The sequence below is a fragment of the Anas platyrhynchos genome, chromosome 3 (assembly GCF_047663525.1).
Source record: "Anas platyrhynchos isolate ZD024472 breed Pekin duck chromosome 3, IASCAAS_PekinDuck_T2T, whole genome shotgun sequence".
NCBI lineage: Eukaryota > Metazoa > Chordata > Aves > Anseriformes > Anatidae > Anas > Anas platyrhynchos.
This window is the reverse complement of record NC_092589.1, coordinates 102289252-102316586: the sequence shown is the minus strand read 5'-3', so window position 1 is coordinate 102316586 and position 27335 is coordinate 102289252. Positions and strand designations below refer to the sequence as shown.

General features: G+C 39.4%; 1 protein-coding gene across 3 annotated transcripts in view; it reads right to left on the bottom strand.

The window, feature by feature from the left end:
• Positions 1-737: 737 nt before the first annotated feature.
• The window catches only part of COLEC11 (collectin subfamily member 11), a 46510-nt gene continuing 19912 nt past the window's right edge, over positions 738-27335 (bottom strand). Inside the window, exons 2-7 of one of the 3 annotated variants that reach the window (XM_005012544.6) lie at positions 25056-25211; positions 19936-20007; positions 5806-5877; positions 5060-5113; positions 3593-3688; positions 738-3437 (exon numbers count right to left, since the gene is read on the bottom strand). In XM_005012544.6, the coding sequence (XP_005012601.1) occupies positions 3028-3437; positions 3593-3688; positions 5060-5113; positions 5806-5877; positions 19936-20007; positions 25056-25185 (834 nt within the window). In that variant the 5' untranslated portion in view covers positions 25186-25211 and the 3' untranslated portion in view covers positions 738-3027. Of the gene's footprint in view, positions 3438-3592; positions 3689-5059; positions 5114-5805; positions 5878-6877; positions 11190-19935; positions 20008-25055; positions 25212-27335 lie in introns of those variants that run through there. The other 2 variants (XM_005012545.6, XM_072036420.1) reach the window with 2 other exon arrangements.

Sequence of the window (27335 nt, the reverse complement as noted above, 5' to 3'; positions counted from 1 at the left end):
AAAAAAAAAAAAAAAAAAAAAAAAAAAAGCTGTTATTGTTCCTCTCTTAAAATGCATCAACTTGCCTATTAATTAAGAACAAAATAGATAATGGCTATGGCGAATTTTTTATGAGGATAAACCATCCATCAAGAGTAAAGAATGCAAAAGCCATTTTGGAAACTTGACAGTGCGTGCTTGGCAGACAGACATGCTTAAAAGGTTTCTGTAGAGCTAAACAAAATGAGTAATGATCTAATGAAATAGGTTTTAAAATACATGGAAAATGCCTCAAATAAACATTGTATGATTTTTTTCCTCACAGTAGCTCTGAATTCTACTGGAAACAACAGAAGTCTTACCATGCTCTTCAGCAGGCTTCGTGCAGGCTGAGCTACACAGAGCATTGATTTCTGCCTCCAGCAAGGGTCCACCTATGGAGGTCAGCAACTGGAGGATGATAGAGATGATCAAGGGCTCAGTCATTTCCAAACCCTGTCATTTCTTGCCCAGTTCCACACAGAGGTAAATATCAGAAGCGCAGTCTCTGCTCCTTGCAGGATAGCTACAGACCTTATGCATCAGCCTTGTTCCTCCCACCCAAACAATGAAATAAGGACTGTGGCAGACAAGAGAATACACAGGACTCTGACAACACAGCTAATTTCCTTTCCATTTCATATATTAAGAACTGCAAATATATATATATATATATATATATATATATCCTGACAAACATGAAAACTGGGGGAAGTAAATGTTTTTTACATTGCCTTTATTTTTCATCTCACATTTTAATAGAAACTCAGACTGCTTAAATGCTCTACACATCAAGGCAATCATTATAAATGTGGTGTGGCTTCCAGCTAAAATAGGAGCATTTGGCATCTGAAAAAGCTTCCCACCTCCTCAAAAGGCCTCTTTTCATGTTTCTGAGGAAACTGAACATTACAGCAGAGACTTTGAAAACCTGGGTGAAAAACAAACAGTTAGCAACTTCAGCACATACATAATGAGGGAACTCCAGATATCTGTAACTCAAGTTTAGACTACTTTTAATATAGCTTCAATGATTTGACAGAAGTGTGTTGGAGATTTGAAGGGCTTCTGAGGATTTCTATAGCAGGCAGGAAACAACCATGATATTCATAAGGCACTATTCTAATCAAACAAATTGCTCTGCTAGAATTGTTAGTTCCCTGCAAATTCTGTAGAGTCTTTGAATATTAGTGTAGAGCCATATTCACATTATTTAATAGATTTCAATATACAGTTTGAAGAAAATCTGACATACAAGAATCATACCTACATTCAGAAGAAAGAAGATAAAGCAATGAAAGATCATTCATTTCTTAGTGTGGCTGCTCTGGAGATGGACTGATATTCAAATACTATAGGAATTTACTACTAATCTTCAAAATTAATAGCAAACATATATATATATATATACATATAATAGATTCAAATTCACAGAGTAAATATATAAAACCAAATGGTTTGTTTTCTTATGTATATAATAATAGCGTCACATCAAATGTTGTTGGACTGTGGATATGAACAGAACTGTGTGATCATTGGTTGCTTAGGTACCATGGCACTGTAGAGTTGATTTGAGTTTGTCTTGCCTTACTGTGGGGCAATCTCTTGAACCAGGTTAGATCCATTCTGCATATGTTGCAAATCTCCCATAACAATCAGATATTTATATTGATTACTGTGTTATACAAAGGTTCATTTCTCCTTAAAGTTGATCTTAAACCAGGGTATTCTGAAAAAACACAGAGATTTTGTGGTCACCTTTCTATGCCTAACAGCAAGATAAGATGGCATGCCTCCTTGGAAGACCCAAAGTAATTCATCGTTTATTTTATGAAATTATGTTGTTGCTGTTTTTTAATGTACATCAGCTTCTCCATCAGATGCAATTGTAAATTGGGTACATAAATTATTTGTACAAAATGGCATTATTGCTATATACATAAACAGGAATATTTTGGTAACTTTTCCTGCTTTTCAGAGGGTCACCCCTGCAATTTGAATAAACAAAGGCTGCTTTCCTGCCAAAAGGAACTACAAGCTAAACCACTCCTGTGAAATTTGTTGTCTACTTATGAAGTCAATTTTAAATTGTGGAGAGTTTTTTGTTTTGGTTTGGTTTTTGTTTTGTAACATGATGCACCAAGATCATCCTATAAAAATTGAAACACAGTTACTTTAAGAAATTATTTTGAGCTTTAAATAGCTCATTCACTGAGTCATTCTCAACCAAAGAATGCAGAAAATCAAAATCATACTTTGACCTTTAACTAACCCCAAAGCACCCATTTGGCATGATCCCTCTTTCAGTACTGAATTACAAGAAGCTAGTCCCCTCCTAGCACTAAAACTGAGTTTACAGAAGGACCTCCTCATCTGTGAATATTTTAATAAAGAAACTTTACAAAATTGGTAGGACTCCTGCTTTGTTCACTTGCTTTAGCTATTAAAAAAAAAAAAAAAAAAGTAACACCTTCACATCCAAAAAAAATACAGTAATATTTCTATTAATTGACTGGAGTATACAAAATATTTGCCTTCTTGCTGAAATATCCCTGTAGACCTACAAGTAATTAACATTTATAACTACAAAATTTGCTAAGATAAAAGAATATCAAGAATCTACTTTTTCAGAAATGATCAGTCTAAAAACTAGAGGCCAAATTCTGCATTCCCCTACAGTCATGCCATCACATTTGATAACTGTTGTGAGGTCAGAATTTAGTCCCAAACCACTTTTTCTTTTTTAATCTAAATAGTTATATTTTCCTACAAAAAAAAAAAAAAAAAAAAAAAAAAAAAAAAAAAAAAAAAAAAAAGCTGTGTCTTACTTATCAGTGCTCTTCCCTTCTGAAGGGTAAATACAGATATTTGAAATACCTAAATTGTATTTACAGCTGTACAACACCGATGTCACATACATGTAAAATATCACTTGTACTCTATAAACCTGGGCTAACTTGTACAACCTGCTTGAAAACATTTCTTAAAATAAAGAAAGACCAGACAAGATTACACATTTTCTTTGTCAAATTCGCACACAAAATACATGGTAATGTGACATGCAACATCATTCCACCCTCCAGACGCCACCATCTCCACACAGTCCTCCTCGTCATAAGCATTGTTGGGCTCCCCACTGCGCCACTTGTTGAAGGTCTGCATGGGCGATCGATCAGAATAGACAAAATTTCCCTCTTTCTCTAGGTCGTTAATCCCAATGAAAACTCTGGTGAGCCCAGCTTGGTTGATGTATGAGGCAATCAGATTGTTGGCATTCTCATCCTTGGGCATGCTCAGTGTCCCTCCTCTTCCGTGGCAGTAGAGCTGGGCTTCCTTGTATCTTTTCTCTTCCTTCACCAGCAGATATATCTTATTATCTGTCTCACGCACACCAGCAACAGCTGCGGGGGAGGGCAGTGCTGAAAAGTGAGCACTCGCATTTCTATAAACCAACTTACTGTACACCCCAAATAGCTTCACAAATCCGATGCAAGACGGTGATACTCTCTACGAGCAATTCCACCGGTAAAACATAGCAATGAGAGAGGAAAATATTTAAATAAAATTAACCTACCATTTTTTATGAATTTTAATTCCGTCGTCAGCTGGGCCACTTGGATATCCATTTCACCAATAGCCTTCCTTAGCTGGCTACACTCACAGGGAATGCCTATGAAATGATACAGGAATACTGAAGTGAAAAAGCTATCTAAATCCAGTAATTATCTTAATAATATCATGAAAAGGCCCAGACATCCACTGGGAGAGGGACACCTTCCTCATAAAAAATGGCCAGAAACCTGTGGCCTTTGCTAACATGTGCCATCAAATGATTCTCACCATTGTCTCAGCCTAGCCAGAAAACCTAATTGTGTGAAGCTTCAGCCCTGCATGGTTAGTGCTAAACTGAACACAGACAGAAATACCCTGAAAAAAAAAAAAAAAAAAAAAAAAAAAAAAAAGATTTTTTTTTTAACTAAAAATACCTGTCAAAGTTTCACACGAGTAAAACTGTTCTCTTCAGTCTTTACCAAAGAACACTTTTTCCACAGCAAAAATCTACCATGTGCATTGCTCACCTGTTCCTCACAAGGAATCTCACACAGAAGATCAAAAAGGCTAATGTTCCAACCATATAATGCACACAATTAGCTGAAAAATGTAGTTCTGTACATTTCAAAGTAGAGAAGTTACTGTACCTCTTTCAATAAAAGAAGACAATAGAAAGCCATCTATTACACCAAATTGATATTGGTTTGACAAAGATAATCTGAATGAGAATACTAAAAGGATAATTGTTACTTCTATGAGTTCAAATCTCAAAAGGAGGATCAATTACATTTTCCAGTTTTGTGTGTAATTATTCAAATCTGCATTTAACTACCCAATTACTCAGCTTAGGTATCTAAGTCAATCTAAGTACTGGGTAGTTATACTACAAAACTGTCCTTCTTGCCAATGTATATGGTACTCTGGCTCAAGAATTAGCGTGACGAATTATGTTCTCATGAGAAATCTAATAGGGGAACCTTTAGTGCACTCTGCTAGGAAGGAACAAATTGGGCAAAATCAGAAGCCACTTTTGTAAGACTCACACTTCTTGTGCCAGACATTCACCTTTCTTTCTGGAGGATTTGTATTCTTTGTAAGCTCCTGTTGCTACAATGGTAATTGATGGAGGGGGCAGTATCTCCCAACCTGCTCCTTTGTGTTGGCTGGAAGCCAGAGAATATACAGAGATGTCCCTTTCCACCAGTGACAAATTATATTGACAGTTGCATTTCAGTTCCCACTGGAGTGATCAAACCTCTAAGAGCTCTGAGACGTAGTTTCAATACACTGTAAGTCCAGCAACTACTGCAGATTCAATTTTTTTTTTAAGTGAATTGATAATATTTCAGTGAATAAGCGAGGAGTAGCTATCTAAATATTTAATTTATCATCATTTCTCTCAGTAATTTAGAAAATATATATATTTTGGTGATGATGCGTGCATCTTCTAAAATCCTTCACATCATAAACAAAGTATGTCATAGATTACCTGGGTCACCATTAGGACCTGGCGGTCCTATGTCACCATTATCTCCTTTTTCACCTAAAAACATGAAAAGAATATAAATTTAAAGCATATTTTTAGTTAACAAATAATTCAGCATTTTATTTTTTTCTCTAATAAAATCCAAATGTGCAAAGTAGAAGTATGACCAAACAAAAAATAAAGATTTTTCCATAGTAGTCGGTCCACAACAAAGGCAAGCCAAAGCTATGAAACGTGAACACAAGGCATATGTATCAATATTCATTTTTTGACATTCATGGGGTTTACAGAACCAATACATTCAGAAGTTGTAGAGGGAAAAGGGCTGTATATGCTATATTGGAGTCCAAAGCTTGATTCATAATCCAAATGCTTACATAAATATCGGTCCAAATGACTTAACCAAAGTCATTTAAGCATGTAGGGAGCCCATGGAGTATGCAGGATTGTAATTCAAGTCTTGTGGTTCTTAGAAGTCTTTCAAAATATAGCACATCTTCCCATGTACTTCTCTTAAATGTCCACAATTGTCTGTTGGCAATTTAAGTTCCTTATTTAGCCTCAAACCAGGATTTCCAGCTCTTAATGCTGCTGTCAGAGCAAAAGGTAACGGGCTGACAGATCTCAGTTTGGCTGACTACAGTATGAGAAACTCCCTATTGCAATGAAGTCTGAGAGTAGCTAACCAAACATAAGCGATCAAAGATTTTTCATCTGAAACAATGCAAAAACGATTGTACTAAGCATACCTTTTGAACCAATAGGACCAATTTTTCCATGCCGTCCCATGCTGCCTTTCTGTCCTTTGTCCCCCATTTCTCCTATACATAGCAGAAAGACAAAATAAATTAACAATGTAAATTAACAATTCACTCAGATTCCAGCATATTTGCAGTACCAGTTTTCACAATGAACAAAAACATGCTATGCTTCCAAAATGCATTGAATTTCAGACGTTTATTTCACTCCTTGTGAAGGACTTATGATTTAAATTTTACAATGCAATTGACTTTAAAGCAGCATACAGGTGTAAATGAAAACAGATCTTAACTGAGAGCCGTTGGAAGAACTTTTGCAAACTTCTCTTAGATGATCATGCTAAAATTATGTTGACAATGAAGGAGACTTCCGTCAAAATATGTGGATCAATGTATTGAAACTGTTAGGGAGTGTAAAAGACCTAAGGGATCCAAGCACAACTGACAGTTTCATCTGTCAGTAGTTAGTTTCATCATTAGTCATTAGTTTCATCTAATACAGTAGCTTCATGTCGTGGTTCCGCTCGAGTGGGCAGCCGAGCTTCAGCACAGCCGCTCTCTCACTCCCCCTCCTCAAAGAGGAATGGGGAGAAAATATGTGAAAGGGGCTCAAGGATTGAGATAAGGACGAGAAAATCACGCAATAATTAGTGTAACGGGCAAACCAGACTCAGCATAAGAAGACAGATAGTAAGATTTATTGCTCATTATTAACAAGCTAGAGAAGTGAGAAACAAAGGAAAGAAACCAAAAGCACCTTCCCCCCCATCCACCCTCTTCCACCTCCTCCCCCCGAGCGGCGCAGGGGAACGGGGGAATGGGGGTTATGGTCAGTCTACAGCACTTCTTCTCTGCCGCTCCTTCTCGGTCACTCTCGTCCCCTGTGCTGTGGGGTCCCACCCACGGGATGCAGTCCTTGACGAACTGATCCGGCGTGGGCTTCCCACAGGCAGCAGCTCTTCCAGAACTGCTCCAGATATGGGTCCGTACCACGGGGTCCATCCCTCAGGAGAAAACTGCTCCAACCTGGCTCCCCTACGGGCAGCAGCTCCTGCCAGATCACCTGCTCCTGCGTGGTCTCCTCTCCACGGGCTACAGGTCCGGCCCGGAATCTGCTCCGGCAGGGGTCTTCCACAGGCGGCAGCCTCCGTCGGTGCAGGGCCACCTGCTCCACTGTGGTCTCCTCCACGGGCTGCAGCGTGAAACCCTGCTCCACCGTGGTACTCCATGGGCTGCAGGGGGACATCCTGCTTCACCATGGTCCTCACCACAGGCCACAGGGGACTTCTGCTCCGGCGCCTGGAGCACCTCTCCCCCTCCTTCTACACTGACCTTGGCACCTGCAAGGCTGTTTCTCACTCCCTTGACTCTCCCGGCTGCTGTGTGGCGCAGTGTTTTTTTCCCTGTCTTAAATATGCTCTCACAGAGGCGCAAAACAACATCGCTTATTGGCTCAGATCTGGAAAACAACGGGGCCCTTCCCAAACATGGGGCGGCTTCTAGATCTTTCTCACAGAAACCACCCCTATGGCCCCCTGCTACCAAAACCTTGCCACGTAAACCCACTACACTTCACTGTAACTGAGGGCTGAAATTGGGCTTCATAGCTTATTTCTGCAGTAGCAGTCGCATCCTTAGTCTTTTTTCTTTCATTTGAAGACTGCAGTAATGAAAAACGAAAACTAATGGAAATTGTATGTGTACATTGACACACACAGATGTTCATATAAATGTGAAGTCTGACAGGAACATAACAAACAGAAACGTTGAATGTTACTTGATTTAAAGACTGTTCTATGGAATACTACAAACTGTAATTGTAGCAAAGGTGCAACTCAAAACTCATTTTCCTCAGTTGTGTTTCTACAAATAGAAAGTAATCATCTACCTCTTAAGGTGAATTGGAATTGTAAACAAATCTGAATGAACCTGCCACTGTCACCTACCTATATATATCCTTGATGTATAGCCAGAAATCTAATGTGAGACAGTTTGATTCACTTACTTTCCCTGATTTTAACCTCTTTTCCATTAGTTGTACTTTCCTATGCAATGTAAAGTGAATATTAGAATGGCTTCAGGGGAAACAGAATTTGCACTGGAACAGACAGTTTCTTTTATCATCATTGTCTTCACAAACCAAGCTGAAGCATTGTTACTAATAAAAGGTGTGCCACAGTCCAAGTATTAATGTAATCGTCTTGAGCTCCTCCAGAGCTCAAATAATAAAACAGATAAAACATGTCTGTTACATCATGCCTGGATTTTCTAGGTGGCATTTCTCAGGCATTATGAAAAATAATTATCCTAATGGTGTGAATCTGAGAGAACTTTAGACTCTAATAGCAAAGCCTCATTCTACCCCATATCTACAATTCTCATCTTCAAGTTTAGTGCATTAACAGTTGACAGAAATTCATTTGCAGTAGCCACTTAATAGCGTAACTAAAACAGGCTTACAAATAACTGAAAGTTTTGGCTTAAACCAGGATATTTATAATCAATCAACTCTACACATAGTCTACGCTTGTCTCAGCTGCAACTAACATTTTATAGATTATTATTTCCTAATGATACTTCATTTCTGTCATTGGCTTAGAGAGGATTACGTGATTTGATTTAGGTAGACTTTCTGAGACCTATGATATGAGACCTAACATTTTGTTACACTCACTACATAGTGATTGTGGCAGATTTGGTATGATTTTACAGCCTCTGTGGCCCTGAGAGCCTCAGGAAATAATACAATATCTCATTGTACATTGGCGATACTTTTTCCTGGGTGCAACACCTGAGAAAATCAATGCTCTGCCATCAGTCTTAGGTCTCTTTGTATTACTCTGTCATGGAGCAACAGTCTGGAGGCTGCACAGCTGTACAACTGTCATATGAGATAGGTATTCTACTGTACCACATAATATTAACAGAGAGCAGGGATGGAGGGACTACAGGAACAGGAAGTCAAATTCTTCCTGAAGCACCCATCCTGCAGAAACCCAAGATTGAGACTGCATTAGTATTAGAAATATTTAGAAATATTGATACTGCTTGGTTGTTTGTTTGTGTTTTTTTCAATGATTGTCTCAGCCAAGATTGTTTATTTGCTCAAAGCGACACCTCTTATACAATGTTCTGCTACACAGAAGCAAGGAATCAAACAATCAGGAAAGTTCAGAGGAAAATCTGCTACATGAATCCAGTAACTGAACCTCTGTAAATTATCATAGGTCAGCCTCAGTTCTGGAACTACAACAACTGAAGATTAGTTGTCAGGATGTGGGTTTCAGTGCAATTGGACAGACAGCCACATGTCTAAAACTGGATAATTTTATGACAGATTTCATCCTTCTGCCAAAGCACAATTAGAGTTGAAGTTGGACAGCACTATGGGAGACACTAAAAAGGGTTTTATAAAATACGTTAACAACAAAAGGAGGACCAGAGAAAACATCCATGCGTTACTTGATGTGGATGATGATCTCACAAATAGGGATGCAGACAAAGCAGAGACTTCTTATTTGCCTGTCTTCAACACCAATGATGTACTCTAGGACTCCAGGTTCCCAAGTTTGGAGGACTATGATGGTGGTAATGATAAACTCCCAGCCAACCCTGAACATGTGCAGGACCCGCAGGTGTTGTTTGTCAAGGACCTCAACGTCCGCCAGCAATGTGCACTTGCCACCCAGAAAGCCAAACATATCTTGGGCTCCATCAAAAGCAGTATGACAAGCAGGTCAAGGAAAATTATTCTCTCCCTCCACTCTGCCCTTGTCAGACCCCACCTGAAGTACTGCATTCAGCTCTGGGGCCCCCAGCACAAGACTGCCATGGATATATGAGTCCAGAGAAGGACGATAAAGATGATCAAGAGCACCTCACAAAGACAGACTGAAGGAGTTGGGGGTTGTTCAGCCTGGAGAAGAGAAGATTCTGGGGAGAGCTTAGAGCAGCCTTCCAGTACCTAAATGGGGACTACAGGAATGCTGAGGAGGGACCCTTTTCCAGGGAGTACAGTGGTAAGACAAGGAGTAATGGTTTTAAACAAATAGTGGAGATTTAGATTAGATATTCGGAAGAAATTCTTTTCTCTGAGGCACTGGAGAAAGTTGCCCAGAGAAGCTGTGGATGCTCCATCCCTGGAGGTGTTTAAGGCCTGATCAGATGGGGCTTTCCGTGACCTGGTCTAGTGGAAGGTGTCTCTACCTATGCCAGAGGTATTGGAACTAGGTGATCTTTACAGTCCTTTCCAACCCAAAGCATTCTATGACTCTATAAATTCGTGCTCCAGCTGGATGCATGTAAGTCTATGGGACCTGATGGGACTCATATCAGGGTACTCAGAGAGCAGGCTGTTTTCACTAGGAGACCTCTCTGAATTATTTTTCAGCAGTCTTGGGAATCTGGAAAGGTTGCACATGACTGGAAGCTGGAAAATGTGGCTCCAATTTTCAAGAAGTGCAACAAAGAAGACCCTGGTAATTACAGGCCTGTCAGTCTCACTTCAGTGCCCGGTAAAATTATGGAGAAGATTATTTTGGGAGTTATTGAAAAACACCTGAAAGACAACACAGTCATTGGTCCCAGCCAACATGGGTTCATGAGGGTAAAGTTCTGTTTAACAAACTTAATTTCCTTTTATGACAAGGTCACCCATCTAGTTGACCAAGGGAAGACAACTGATTTAATCTTTTTTGGTTTCATCAAATCTTTTCGTACTGTTTCTCACAGTAAACTCCTGAACAAAATGTCCAGCTAGACAAATAGATAATACACTTGATATGGGTCAGGCTCAAAGGGCTACAGTAAACAGAGTTACATCAGGCTCATGACCAGTCACTGGTGGGGTTCCCCAGGGCTACATTTTACAGACAGTTAATGTCAATGTTTTCATGAATTAATTGGATGTAGGACTAGAAGGTGTTTTGAATAAGTTCACAAATTGGGAGGAGCTGCTGACTCTGCTGAGGTTGTGAGGGTGGAGAGGCCTTGCAGAGAGATCCTGACAAATAAGATATCTGGGCAATCTAATATGAAGTTTAACAGGAGCAAGTGCCAAATTCTGCACATGGGAAGGGGCAACCCTGGATGTATGGACCGAATGGGGGAGGGGAGGCTGGAAATCAGTCCTATGGAAAGGGATCTGGGGGGATGTTGGTCAACAGCAAGTTCAATCTGGGTCAACAGTGTGCCCTAGCAGCCAGGAGGGCCAACGTGTCCTGGGGGGCATCAAGCAGGGCATTGCTAATCAGTTGAGAGAACGGATTGTCTTGCTTTGCTTTGTGCTGTGCTGCTGTGGCCTCACCTTGAGTACTGTGTGCAGTTCTGGACACCACAATATGAGAAGGACATAAAACTATTAGAGAGAGTCCAAAGGAGGGCTATAAAGATGGTGAAGGGTCTGGAGGGAAAGATGAATGAAGAGTAAATGAAATCACTCGGTTTGTTCAGCCCAGGGAAGAGGAGGCTGAAGGGAGGCCTCATGGCGGCCTGCAGCTTCTTCATGAGGGGAGCGAAGGGGCAGGCGGTGAGCTCTGCTCTCTGGGTACAGCAACAGGACTGTGGTGGTTTTACCGTGCTGGGCAGCTAAACCCCACAACCGCTCTCTCACTCCCCCTCCTTTAGATGAGGAGGGGGAGAAGTAAAGCAAAGAACAACTCATGGGTTGAGATAAGGATAATTTAATTAAAGGGAAATAATTATAATAATTAAATAAAGACTACCATGAACTAAACAATTTAACTAAGGGGAAATAAAAAGGGAAAGGGGAAAAGGGAGGGGAAAAGGGAAAATAAAAAAAAAAAAAAAAAAAAGGAGGAAAACAAACAAACAAAATAAATGAAAGCTATATGGAAGTGCAGAGGAAAGAAATTACTCTCTACTTCCCACAAATGAGCAATGCTTGACCACGTCCTTGAAGCAAGGCCTCAATGCACGCAGCCGGTGTTGAGAGGAGGACCGATGTTTTCACAACGAGAGCCCACCCCTCCCCTCTTCTTCCTGTTTCCACCTTTTATTGCTGAGTGTGACATCACATGCTATGGAATATCCCTTTGATTGGTTTAGGTCAGCTGCCCTAGTGATGTTTCTCTCCTCACTTTTTGCCCATCCCCTAGGAGGGTTAGAGAAAGGCCCAATACTGCGCCACTGCTGCTCAGCAGTAGACACAACACTGGTGTGATACCACTGCTGTTCCAGCTACAAGTACAGAGTACGGCACTGTATGGGCTGCTGCCGGGAAAGTTAACATTCCAGCCAGACCCAGTACAAGGACCCAAGGGAATGGCATGGAGCTGGGACAGGGGAGGGTCAGGCTGGGGGTGAGGGAAAGGTTCTTTGATGAGAGAGAGGGTGGTTGGGCACTGGGACAGGCTCCTTAGGTCAGTGGTCATGGCAGCAAGCCTGACAGAGTTAAGAAGCACAACTGGACACACAATCTGATTTTTGTGCAGTCCTGTGCAGAATGAGGAGTTGGACTTTATGATCCCTGTGGATCCCTTACAACACAGGATATTCTATGATTCTATTTGATCATTACCTTTAACTTAAAAGTGTAAATAGTGATATGCGTCAGAACATAACATGATCACCACTGGGAGATGTCTTCTGCATTTCTATGTATCTCAAGCAGCCATCAGTTGATGGGTTAAGTCAGGAAGAAAACATTTTCTCTGAACTGAAAGAAGCCAAATGGATATGGCTTATTGGTCTAATTCATTACTGGCAAGTTCTACAATCAATGATTTGCCTCTGTTTCCAAAAAGGATCAGATTGAGCCACTACTGGATATGGACTCAATTTAGAAATTTTACCAGAAACCCAAAAATTGCTCTCTTATCCTGTATATTCTTACTGGAAGAATGGACGTAACTCACTCAACCAGCTGCAAATCTGTTTTCCACAATATAGCTTCACTTTCAGAATAGATTCATGGTTTGCTTTAAAGACACAATCCATGGGGCTATGCAGGTTATAAAGGTACTGGTGCTACTAGTGGATATTTATCCAATATAAATATCATATTGAGAAGGCATTTCCTCAACAGTCTCAAAAATACTACCTTGCCATGACTTGATCAGGTTGCTCTGAAAGTGACCTGTCTTGCTCTGGACATTTATGGATTATATATGGATTGCTTATGGATTACAGTAACACTGTCAGATGTCTGAATGTTTTCTGATGTATAATAACTCTTTTCAGGCTGCTATACCTGAAATTAAATAACCATATAGATATAATGCTTAAATGAAATGTAATATATTAAAAGACTTAACTTTCATTCTCATAAATACTACCCAGAAGACGAACAACTACTCAGTAATAGCCAGTAAAAACTACTTGGTCTGATAACACAAAAAGTGTGTTATCTCAAACAATGAAGACATATATTAAGTCTCCTGTGCTCATTAAAAGAACTGTTTGGATTTGGTTTTCTCTTACAGTGACTAGCCCCTGCTCCTACTCCAGGGGCTTGCTTATTCTGCTTCTTCTGCAGAATCAATCAGAAGGCTTCAAGAGAGACCAATCTGCCCTGAGGGTTTCAAAACTTTTTAAACCTTCTGTAAAGTCCTTTTTAGTGGTCCTGTGATTGCCAAAAATGCAGTCTGAAGAGTCTTAATGAAATCAGGAAATGAGAGTTGGAAAGAAATGAGGACAATGAAAGTAAGTCTCCATAGACCAAAACTAGGAAATTTAACTGAGAGTTTGAATGGAGAATGTGAAGCAAGACATCTGTCATTTCTCAGATGAAGGTGATATACACTGCAACCAATTATAGAAGACTTAAAGGATTTCAGAGGAACTGAAGAGAAGGAAATTCTAAATGATCTTCTTGTTGCCTTTTCAGGCCTACAAACAAGAGAAGAAATAAAACCCAGAGATGAATGGTGGGCTACACAACTGGTGAAAAGATGAGGTTTTGGCACAGTACAACAATATAAAAGGAGGTGTTCACACAGGATGGCCAATCTTTTCAGACAGGACTAATTGGAGCAGACAAGAAGGTGTAAAACTACTTTTAAAAAAAAGAATTGTGCCAAAGACAAATCGAGCAGAAACTCAAATTCACCATTTCACAACAAAATTGAACTGAGCTGTATCAAAGAGGAAAAGAGAACAGTAGTTTACTTGCCAAACTTGAGGATTTGAAGACAAATCAGAAAGAAATTCTTCATGATTTGGCACAATGGATATAATGAAGACCTACCTAACAACATAAATAAAATCATCCCAACCCAGACCACAAGCCTGTCAACTCCAGTGCCATATTTGACAGTAGTTAGCAGAGGATACTTAAAAAATAATAAAAAATGTAAGATATAGAGAAAGCTTGCAATGTCTTTCCACAGTATACCTCCATAGTCTTGCAGTCACTATAGCCTGACTTGATGAGAATAAACAGTATTTTTAAAGGATATAATGATGTTACAGCATAGTAGTAATCTACTTTCAGGACTCTTAACTTTTTAGAACCTGACTACTGGAAAAATCTGAATATACTAGTAGACTATGGTACTGCTTTACAGCTCATAAAACTGAATTATCTGTGCCACTGGAGGTTGGTGGTTGGCTAGGGAACAGTGACAACAACCCAGTTACATCTGATATGAACAAATAGTGGATATCCTCAGGTAGCATTTTATGACGTTGGGGCAAACTCATTACACCCAGTGTTAGCCACCTGAATGCTAGCTTTTTAGTCTAAATTATTTTTCTAAGCTCCCTTGATAGGCAATGGAGAAATGAACACCTCTCAGCAGTGATCCATCCCACTCATTATAGACAGGTATTTTAGTGACAAAGGGTATCTTTAAAAGCTTGACATAATGAACAGGGGGAAAAAAAGGAGAAAAATGTTACCAATCAATGCTGACTAGAAGTCAGAAAGGCTAGAAAATTTGTAAAGGAAGCTATAGGTACTACACACACACACACACACACACAAAAAAAAAAAAAAAAATCCAATCTAGAAAGGCGGTGGAAAGGTTTAAACCCTTTTAAAGTACATTACAAACAAAAGCAGTGGAAATAGCATGGTCCATTCCTGGAAGAGGGTTTCCATTCAAAAGCACTGTTACACAAACAACTACACTTACAAAATACATACCTTGCCAGAGTTATGTTAAGAACCTAATACCCAACTTGTTCATATCAGTGGTCCCTCTGACTCAACACTCTGATTACCACAGTGACAGCAGGAGGTGTAATACAGAGAGATCATGCAACCCTGGCTACTACCTGCAGTCCACTGCAGATGGCAATGCTAAATCTGTCTCCCAGAAGCTTCAGTGAGTGCATCCTAACTTGGATATGATGGACCTAGTGAACAGCAGGTCACCTTACTCACAGCTCTCAGGATTCTGCAGACCTCAATCATATCCTCCTCAGACTCCTCCTTGCAGCTGGAAGAGTCTCAACCTGTCCAGCTTCTCCTTACAAGGCAGTTTCTCCATCTTCACATTTCTGGTGCCCCTCTCTAACCTCCTGTATAACAAGCCACACTTGTTACTTGTTGCACGTCAGGTTTTGATACAGAGCAAAATCAGCTGCAAAGAAGAGCTTCCTGTTTTGTTATTGTTATCTTTTCTGATGATGAGCAGAGTTTGTTGGCTTTGGGACTGCTGCTAATGATTTGAAAGAGGTTCTTGAGTTTTAAGTGACAGTTCTTTTGTTTGGCATCACGTAATTATGGATTAAATTATGTATCCCTAAGGTCCCTATGCAATATATTTATTTACACGGAAGCCCATCTGCCATGTTCTTGTCCACTCAGCTTAGCACAGGTTTTCTCAAAATCCCACTGTGTTCTGATGGAACTGAAAGATAGTTCTGAATAAGATACCCACTTTGTGAATCCACAACTGTCAATGTCAGGACTTCTATATGGAATTCTGCCTGCAGCACTCCTCAGCGAGCAATAAATTCATGTAAAAGTTGACTCAGAAATGTGAGGAATTGATTGATTACATATTAATGAGCAATCAGTAATACTAAAATATAAATTAAGATATTATTACCACTCTTTAGAATTTGATTATACAAATGACTGAGCACTCTGGCTCCTATCCAGATAAATTAATGAGTCTTCTCTCATACTTAGAGGCTATGTCTGTACCAGTAAGCTAAATGCCTGGGACAGTTTCCTAGCACTGAGAAACAGGTGGCCAAGAATGGGACATTCCACGGTTGTAAATTGTCTTTTTCTTCAAACTAGGATAATCAGTTGCAAGCTGTTCACTGTGTTAGCTCCCAAAATGTGCCCAAGAATTGCCTGAGAAATTGTTAGCTGCCACAAGCCAAAATCACACCATGGACTGAGCTAACACTGCAGAGATAGAGTTGTGTTTCATGCCCAACACTATTGTGTGACTGTACTTAACACACCCATATAAACAGAGCACGATGTATAAAGGCTGGAATGAAAATATTAAAATAATCTATTTTCATATGGTTGTAGCTCTAAAAGAAATTAAATATCTAAACACATTTTTAATGTCCTGCTCTTTTGATTATGGTTTCCAACACTAAATTCACCCTCACCTTATTTTGATTGACATAAACAGAATCTATGCTACTCTGAGAATATTCACAGTATTGTATTTTTACTGAAGTATCTGTTCAGAATTTGTAAACATGTAAGTTTTGGTCTCACAGATAGGATCAAATCTAAATTAAATAATTGACTTCGATCCCAACTTGGGAGTGTGCAGTCCAGCTATCAGAGCAAGTGGAAAAGTTATGTCCATTAACCTCACACCCCAAAACTTGCATTGCACTACACATTACTTTTGTCTGAATCAGCCATTTTACTTGATCCAGTGCTCTATGCTTTACATAAGGCTAACACAGTTTTAAATTCTGCTGACATGCTATGCATCATAATTGACCTATACAATTAATTATAAGCAATGAAGAAAGTAAGTGGAATTTAACCTTAATCAGTGCCCAAAGACATCAGGATGTCTGATGTCACCTGAAACATCAGGACACTCAGAAACAAATTTATTTCAAGAAAGCAGCAGAAATTTTTAATAGTTATCAATGTCTGAATTACTAAAATATGAAAATATTATGAGGAAAGGATATGACAAAAAAATCTGCATAACTTTCTAATTTTGAGATGTTCACTTCAGGTCAAATATACCATAAGAAAAACATTTCTTAAGTATGTTATTTATTCACTGATTATTATACTACTGAATTCAATGAAACTAAGCACAAGTCCTTCCTGAACTTGCCTGAACAAAACAAAGAAAGGGAAAGAAACAAAAAATAAAGAAATAAAAACTGTGCTTCTGATATTGAAAACTAACAACAAAAGTACAAAACTCTCCAAACATTACAGAATAATAATGTTTCCCTTGCGTAAACCATCACTTACTCAAATAGCAGCAATATACAATGAAATGTGGCAGTTTTCATCCATAGAAGGAGCCAAATATTATCCCAACAAGACAGCAATTATCAAATTTCAATAGAAATATGCTTAAAAACTACAGGAGGTCAAATGTGTTAACACAGTGACTGCAGTTTAACAGACTACAGAGAAACACAGCACAGAAACAGAGCTGCTGTATTCATCCATGTACGCTTATAGAATGAGTAAAATGCAAAGTGAGGCAACAATTTTATCCCCCTTTCGTTGCTCACTAAGCTGTGTGTTAAGTACCTGCATCATGGATCTAAGCTTTCTACCAACTGAGATTTTAAAATACTTGGCCAGGACTATAAAGGACATCAGTGATGTATGCCCATCAAGAGATCAAAAACAGAGCAAAAAAGCAAAGCCAATAGCAGGTCACAAATAGATATTAGATAATATGATCAGGAACAGTTGCTGAACTGGTTATTTTTGAGAACACAGTACTTAAATTTCTTACTATGTTAAGATATAGGTGTTTACTAAATATTCCAAGAACATATATAAATCAAATCAAATCTGGATGCAAAAAAAGAAAGCAGAAAAAATATGTTGCTACTGAGCAGTAAGGAATTTTGCCTGAAAGCACAGCCTGGAAAAATACAATACAGAATGCATTAATATTTAAGTTTCTTTCATCTCTTTTCTGTTTCAAGTACATTTTCTTGCAGTGAATTTTCATTTCAGTGTTTCCTCATGCAGTTGCATCAGAATTTTGGAGATACAAAAAAATGGAAAATTATCCTAATTATTAGAATTCACCAAGCTTTCCTTTTGACAATAATTTTCCAAGTAAATGCAACATTACAATATAAAATTATATAAATTAGATGTTACACTCTGCGTTGTCTGATCATACAGCAGTACTTCCATTTCTCAGCCAATTCAAAACATTTTGAATACATGACATACATCAATCATCAAGTCCAACTCCTGGGTCCACACAGGACCACCCCAAAATCAAAGCATATTTTTGAGAGCAAATGTTTATTGAATTTCAGAGGGCTTGGTGCTGTGCCCACTGCCCTAGGGAGCCTGTCTCAGTGCCCAACCACCCTCTCAGTGCAGAACCTTTTTCTAACCCCCAGCCTGACCCTCCCCTGTCCCAGCTCCATGCCATTCCCTCAGGTCCTGTCACTGTCCCCAGAGAGCAGAGCTCAGTGCCTGCCCCTCCTCTCCCCTCATGAGGAAGCTGCAGGCCACCATGAGTCCTCCCCTCAACCTCGTCTTCCCTGGGCTAAACAAACCGAGTGGTTTTATTTAGCCTGCAGAAGACAAGGGTAAGAGGGAGATATAACTGCAATCTTCCACTACCAACAGCAGCTTTGTAGCAGTCTGTTTGATGCAGACTTCTCTTCTCAGAAATGCACAGCAAAAGGACAAGAGGCAATGATCACAAGACAAAAGCAGGAATTTTTCAATTGGCCCTAAGGAAAAGGTCTTTCATAATGAGACTTGAGAGCAGGCCTGTGAAAAATGTTGTGGAATCTCCATCCTTGGAGATTTTCAGAAGTCTGCTGGACAAGACCCTCAGCAACCTGACCTGAATTTGAAGTCTGCCCTGTTTTAAGCAAGAAATTGGAATGGATGACCTCCATATCACCTTTTAACCAAAATTATTCTGTAGTACTTTTACTTCTCTTCATGCTGCATTACCTTGTAGGAGTTGAAATTTTAGTTTCCAATATTTTTTATGAGAGTCGTCCTTGAAGGCTACATATTCATATGGGAAGTACACAGACTGAACATACACACCTCATGGGAGTTGTAAGTTTTTCAATATGTTTTAGGGGATGAGCTCTATCTGTAGATCTTGGTCCCAGGGGAAATTGCAAATATAAGGTTTCTGTAACTGCCCAAAAGAACTACGTAATGGATCGTGCATCATCATAAGGAAGTTACTACTGTGAATACTTTGAAAAAAGGCTTGTAAATTAATTTTGGTAAAAACACCAACACTCTGATGACAGTAATGTCAAATGTTTCATTTCAGTATTGAAATAAAAGTTTTTTTACTATTCCTAATATGATTATTTTTTTCAGAATATGCAACTCCTGAAAAAAAAAAATACGAAGGTTAAATTTCCTCCCTGTTTCAAGAGGAAAACAAATGTGAATAGACAGAATTTCCTGTAAGACAGAAATGCTGTTTCCCCCAGCTCTGTAACTGAATATGATTGAGCACTATTCCTCTCAAGAGCTCCAAATATTTTTCAACTACAATGCAAGCAATGTTAATACCATCTTTCCATAAATACTACTGAACTGTGATCTAAGAAATGAGGAATCACTCATGGCCACCCCTGCCTATTAAGGCTTAATGCCTTCCCACAATGGTTTTAATTAAGGTATTGTGAGTGTTCACATTTACAAGCAAAAGGAAACTGTACCTCATGATTTCTTCCCTCTGTTAAAATATGAGGTTTGCATTTGCAGAAGGCATTATGATGTCTTTTTTTACAGAGACCTTACTAAAAAAAAAAAAAGAAATATATATATTTTTTTCCCATGAACCTTTTGGACCAAAAAGCAATAGCTAGTTTACAAATGAGTGTGCAAATGAATGTAAGGTACATGGAAACACATAAGGATGGTTTAGTCATCCAGCAATGGGAGAGAGTATTCTCATCAACATTACCTCAAAAGAAAAGGTAGTATTTGGTCAGAAATTACTTTCAAAACATCTTTTCTCCTGGAGTTACCTTTTTCTCCTGGAGGCCCAACCCTGCCTGGACGACCTGGTGCACCTTTTTCCCCCTTTTCTCCAGCCTCCCCTGTTGACAAAAAAGGAAATCAAAAGAAGAATCAAATCAAGCCAGAACTATTTTCAGTTGGTGTCAGTGACGAGTGCCATTGCCCTCACTGAAAATACAAGCTTATTATAGCAAGGGGAAAAAAATAAAAGCAGATGAAACCTGACTCAACAGTTTTGTTTCATGGACTTTTCTGCAATGGAAATAGAAACTGACAAAACCAAAGTCAGTATGTTATCAAACTCTTATGATTCTAGTTCTGTGGATGTTACTCATATCTCCAAGCCCCCTCTGAAAACACTACCACAACACAATTTTGTTCAGCAGAAGCTTCAGAATCTGGCCTCAATGTAGCACATGTTCACGTTCCTTCTGCTGCCGTGATCACAAAACAATCTTGAGTTTCTACCAAATGTTGTTCTTTTTCAGCAAAGCATGCTGAAGGACATGTCTGTCTCCAGTGATAATGGCTTAACCATAACATCAAATTATTAAAAAAAAAAGTTTATTCCATGTACTTAGTTATTGAGTAAGGACGGATCTATAGGAAGGCATTGCTACATCTGTCATTTGCAGGATAATTTCTGAGCATTAAACCATTAAACAACATTTACTTAATCTGTGTTCTTACATATGCCATACCTTTTAACCTTTGTGGTCTGAACCATAGTGCATTGTATGTGGCTCATGGTACATGGTATGTATTCAGCATACTTAAAACATAAGTTTCCGTAAGTGTGTCCCTCACTTGTGTCTTTCATTGTATATTTGGAGATGCTTACATTGTTTTGCCCCCTACTGTTGTTGTTTGCCAGGGACATAAAATTTAAAATCTCTTAAACAGAAATTTAAAGAATGATTTTCAAAGCCACTTTTATTAAAAAGATGTATGTGAAGGAGAGGAAAGTTCTATGACTTCCACAGAAAATAAGATGTAAGAATCTAAAATCCAGAGCTAACAAAACAGGCTTAATGCCCCAACTCCGTATTTCTGTAGAGAGTGAGCATTAGCTGCTCTCCAGGAAGCCAAAGTAAGCACCATAGCAGGAAGGGAAATGGTTATCTTGTACCCCTCAAGCTCTCCAGCATAGCTGGAAGATGCACTTTAGAGAGGGACCGTGTATAAACAAGCTGAAACATGGCATGTTTCAAATATGCAGCCTCCAGCCCTGTCTCCTTATTGTAGACATAGGTGGCTGTGAGCTGAACTCAGCCCTCCATCTGTTATATTTTCCTTCTTGAGGCTACCAGCAAGCTCCAGCCCATCTTCCCTGCCTTCAGACATGCAAAAAATAGGCCATTCTCTGACCTTAATGAGGACAAACTTCACATAATCCCCAGTGGATAATATTGTTAGTATGAAACAGGCTATTATTTGGCACATTTGGGAACGTCACCTTTTTTTATTACCAGGTAACCAATAGTCTTTGTATGATTGTCTTTCCCCCCTCAGGGCTGGTTATGAGTTCTTTGCTTCCCAAAGATAAATCCTGACAATGACTTTTTCCCTGCTCTCTGGAGGCTCAGAGCAGGCTATTACAGCCTATTGCTTTACATGTTCTTCAGAGTGAAAGCTGTGCATTAGGGATCAATAAAATAGATCACTCTTGCTTCAGGCCATTACACTTGCCTGCATTTATTCCTATAATAAGATGACACTGCATTCCTTACTGTGGATGTTTAAGAAACTTTCCCTGGGAGGAGATTACCACATTACAGGCCCTGCTACAGACCACTTTGCAGGTTTTGTTATCAGCTGTTTTAAGCAGCAAGACCTTGGCTAAAAGTGTCAGCGGCCAGTTTGGCTTTGCAGTGTTTAAGCCCCCATTTTTGCTATATGTACCCTGAGCACTGTGCAGGTGTCATGAACAACAACAACAACAAATCCATCAAGGAATTAAATATATATATATATATATATGTATGTATAGTGTATAATTAACTTTTTTTTTTTACCTCTTTATTCCTGAATTAGGAATAACAAACAAACAAATAAATGAACCTCAGGAAAGACACCTCTGCTCCGCTGGTCCCTTTCTGGTCTCCAGTCCCTGTACTGTTCTTTACACCCCATCCTTTCAGTGGAGGAGGAGTCTATGCACTGTGGTTCCTACCCAATGGCTCCAGTTTAGCTTCCTCCACCAGTTGCAGTCCCTTTGCAGCTGTACATCCTTCTCAGACTCCTCTCCGTCCCTGCCCAGATGAGCTCTTTGTCCCAGCCCTGCTACATGAACGCCCACCTCCTTCCTTGGTGCTCGGCAGCAGCTGAGGCAGGGTGAGATTGCCCAGCAGTGCTCCCCAGTGTTGTGATGCCCCACATCCCCAAAAGAAATCAAGCTCTGTTACCAAACCAAGCTGCAGCAGGACCTGAATATCAGGCACAATCCTGACACTATTGCAGACTTCTTGTTCCATCATCTCTAAGAGCAATCCCTCATGATTCAGATGATAAATCTTGCTACTGATGTCAATTTGCCTTCTCACATGAATTCTTTGGTACAAGATTTGTCTCTGATTCTGTTTGCAGTATGCCTACCTTGAATTGTACCATCTACTGTAATAAAAATTGCATGCCAAAGATCAGCTCCATGAGCTATTAAGCATTCCTTGGCTGGGGATAACTTTCCTCCATTACTCATATTCCCTGTGTAAGTAGAAGCATCAAGTGGGGGTGTAAAAACAAAACAAGGTGACAAACCAAGAAGCTAAGCCTTGAAAGATTTTTATGTGTAATGTTTTTTCTTTACAGTAAGTTCAATCTCACGGACCTAACAAAAGAAACAGGAATTTAGGAAGACTATTAATGAGCAATATAGTGAGGCTTTGCCATCTGTATCTTCTTCACACAAAATGCACTTTTCCTATTATTAATATTGTTGTTTTTTTAAAACACGGCTCATTCTGCTGTCTGGATTCTCAGAGCCATGGTATTTTTCCCTCTCACATTTTATCTTTCTCCTTTATAAAGTTGAGGTTTAAAAAAAAAAAAAAATGCATCCCAGACCTAAGCCACTGACCTTCAACTCATTTGTGCCTTTTTTCTATTCTGGGTGTCTTCACTAGCTTTCTTCATCTTCCATTTCTACCTTCATTCTCATCTCATCCCTCTTCCGATAACCTTTTATTCTGTGGGGTCCTAATTGGCTTTGTGTTATTTTCTTTTTCTTTTTTTTTTTTTTCCTTCTGGTTTCCAGACTCTGCTCAGTCTCATTCTTTGTGCCCTCTTTCCCTTTTTATCTCCTCTTGCTCTTCTAAAATTTCTACATTTCACTCCCCTACCTTTGGGTACTTTTTCCTGGTGTCTTTTTCATCAACCCCCACTCAGGCTCCACTCTCTACACCATCTCTTCTTGCACCTAACCTTTCCCTTCTACTTTTACCTTTCACACATCTCATGGTCTCCCTCACTTCTTCCATGCATTCCCAGCAGGCTCATTCCTGGTAGTGGGACAGGGGTCTCTGTTCTTCCATCACTGGGTATCTTGCTCAGCAGAGGAGGAGCTGGGGCAGGTCTAAGAGCTACAACAAGCAAACCCCACATGGTGTGGGAGCCAAAATCTGGGCACATGGCCTCATGCAAGCTCAGTTTAAAGGAAACCTTGGCCACTGAAATAGATTGGAGTTGTGCCAGTGGGGGACAGCAGTATCTCATTACCAATTCTCTGAGCCAGTCCCACCAACACCATAGCTGGGGCAATGACAGCTTTTCAGAGACTTCACATTAACAGGGGCTGCGTCAGGCCATTTTGTGCTTCGCTAGATTTGTACATCCATCTCTCTCACTTTCACAATGTCTTCAACTCATGAAGCGGAGTGAAATCATTAGCGCATAATGGTTTTTAGGCTTCTTTACTGCTCCCTGGCTCAGGTTTGCCTTCTGGCAAAGGACCAAGATTATTATTGCTGTGCTTATATGTTTAAAAAAAAAAGCTACATACAATAATAATAATAATAATGGTCCTCTCGTAACAATGGCAATTACGGGTGTTAATTTTGACTGATAACACAAATAGGAAAACTAAGGCAAAGAAGTTACAAAGCCTGACAATGACTGACAATTACTTTGAAATGAAAGATTGTGATGCTCCAGTTCCCAGTGTTGTGGCCTGATCATTTAATGGATCTGTGTAACTTTACACAACATGTATTTACCTTGATTGTGTTGTTCTCTGAGTTACATAAACAGCACTACCTTATGCCTATCACACTGCAAATATATCAGAGTGGAACAACTTTACACAAGGCTTAGTCAAACTCAGATTTGGATGTAACAGGCAAGTGCTGTTCCTCCTAGCTAGAACATTACCCTCCAGTAGAAATACCATAGCCTCCACAATGTACATTACTGTTATTGACTACAATAGTGGGGCTGAGATTTCACACTGTAGTGGATGCTGTTGCTTTAAAATGTTAATTCTTCCCAGATGCTGATTTCTTTACTGAAATTTACTGATTTACTTTAGTACATGTTTTACTATGGAAAGATCAATAATTTATTATGCCATATTTTGGGCAATAGTTTGGGGGCATATTTTGTGAAAATTGTGCTTTTCTCCACAGAAACTATAGAAATGCCAAAAGACTAACTTTATTTTTTTATTTCTGCTAAAAGGTACTTGGGTATTTAAAATCAATGGAAATTTAGCCCAAAGGAAGACAAGTTTAAGAGTAGAAAATACAAAATACTTCCCTTAGTATGTTGCAAAATGGCAATGAAAGCCTCTCCAGGTATAACGTACAGCCTGATTTTACAGTATGTTTTTCTGTGTGCACCAGTTGTGTGCATAAACACAGAGAAAACAACTAGGCAAAGTACCAGAGGAACAAACATTAAAGATCAGAAGCAAGTTTGTGAAACTTTGGCATGCATTCTTTAAACCATGTTGATTTTAACAGACTTAAGTTCGTCTTAAGGACCTTAAAACTCCATGTTTAAGGAGGCTACAAACTGGACAAATAAGAAAGACACCTTCTTTGTCTCTGTAAGAAGCTGTCAGTGCAGTGGTGCAAATTAGCCTGTTAGAAATAATGGATTAGTATTTGAATGATGCAGTAGACTTCCACATTACCTTTGAGGCCTGGGACAAGGATTTGAACAGAGCAGGACTCCTCTGCAATATGTTGAGGATATCCAGACCTTAGCAGTGACAGGAAGGCAAGGCTAATTAGAGTCACCAAGAAAACCAGATCTCTCTTCATAATGAGCACTTACAGGTCACTGACTCCTAAACAAAAGAATGAATAAACAGTTATAAGAATTCCAAAGACTTTCAACAGTTTCTGAACATATGCAGCAGCCTACTACAAATACAATATATTTTTGTATGCCATAACCCACACAGCATGAGAAGGATGTGTACAGGTCCTCCAAGCAGGTTGCATGTCCCACAGACATATGTAATATATGTAGCAACGCATTCAGCAGTTTGTTTTGGTGTTATACTAAGATAAAGTTCAGAATAAATTTAATTAAGAAGAAGATTAAATAAAGACAATGACAAGCGACACTGTTCACTATTTCTCATTGTAGACAGGAATCTGGAAATGTCAAAGGAGAAGATCTAGTGTACAGGCTTGCATTGAAAGATGTCAGTACTAAGTTGTCACTTAGAAGGAATGCATAGTGCTCTAAAGAGGCAATTCAGTAGTGATGAGACCAACCTAAAGGCCTAAAATTTCTGTTCCCATCTGCCTGAGCACTGAAATTGTGCCCAGTAAATTGTCTGATACAATAGTCCTCTTGTAACTCAGCAACAGTGGGAGGGAGATAATATTTCACTACATCATGCAATGAAGGTACATCAGAGCCTTCAATAAATCCTGAAAAGGTTCACCCCTGAAACATACCCTCATCTAAGCTTACAAGTGAAATGACTTGCTTGATATTAGGCTGTAAAAAGATCTCTTGAAAACAACAGTACAGAAATGGAATTTTTGTGAAAAGACCATCAAAAGCTCATATTTAGGAGGTCTACAGAAATACCCTTTGACAAAAGTGTTATTTATGTACTTATGATGTTTTTCCAGTCCTTCTTTCACCAAGGTTTTGTACTGCACAAACAAGCTAGAAGTTGTATCACGGTTTCAAGACAAAGTCCACATGGATCAGTTTTTATAGCCCTGACAGAGCTGTGGGCATTTTACATCCAGAACAAGATTAGCCTGTGTTACTCTCCACTTCCTTATTTCCTTCAAATAGTAGGGTTAGATAAGGGTAGGGGTAGGAACAGTACACAGGACTTTACATCTCAGCATGCTGGGGTCTAGGAGGGTGGATCTGTTATTTTGGGGGTGGCCTGAAGGAATAAATGCCCTTCAGCAGCAACAGGAGAATAAGGAGCTTCAGGGTGAGAGGGAGCTGTTGAAGCAAATACCAAAACAAAGAATGGAGAAAGAGGAAAGCAAGCTGCCCTCCATGTGCAGCAAAATACAGTTTTGCCTATTCTATTTCTTGCTCTGATTTTAAATTCCACTATAATGTTTCGTGGATGTCTCAGCAGCAAGGCTAAGTAAATCAATATAGAGCTGGGGGAATAAGTTAGTCCTCTGAATTGCTGTCCATTTTGTGTTTCCATTATCCTCTAGGAGATAACACAACTGGACCACAGCAAGGGAGTCTGGGAACAGATTTCATCTTCGTCCTCACAAGGAGAAGGCATAGCATGAATTACAGTAGAGTACACTGTGAGCCCCTTGTAACCCAAGTCTCTTCACTAGTTTTCCCTCTAAAAGACAGCAAGGTGCAAAAGGAGGATCAGGCTTGAAAAAGGCAGGTTGTATGCTCAGACCTGGGAAGAGGTCATGGGTCAAGAGACCCAGGAGAAGGTGCCCCCTCACAAAAAAAAAAAAAAAAAAAAAAAAAAAAAAGATTCCACTAAGCTGCAGTGTAATGATTTTAGTTTTTAGGCCTCTGCTTCAGTTTTATATTAGCGTATTAGCTCTCAGTCTAGTAGATTACAAAACAGGCAATCTTACAAGAGATGTGTTTTTTACACTCACAACATTCCTGCCAGACTTCTAAATACTAATGCCATTTACAAAAGTCTCTTCTCATAGCTTAAGGCGTAGGCTCTGAAGGAATAACACACACATATGCAGATGTTTATGGTATTTTTTTCCCCTTCAAGAGTGCTCCCAAAATTTTGCTTATGCTGCCATAAGTAAAATGACTGCAGCTCACGCATACATGTCTGAATCAGCTTTAAAATACCTAGCTCAGGTATTGCTAGGAGCACACAAACCCACAGAAGTACAAACCTCAGCATGGGCTGCTCGAATATTTAGGCCACATTAAGTTTTGTCACAACTGCAGCAATATCACTCGTGGCTTCCCAAGACCACAATCAAAA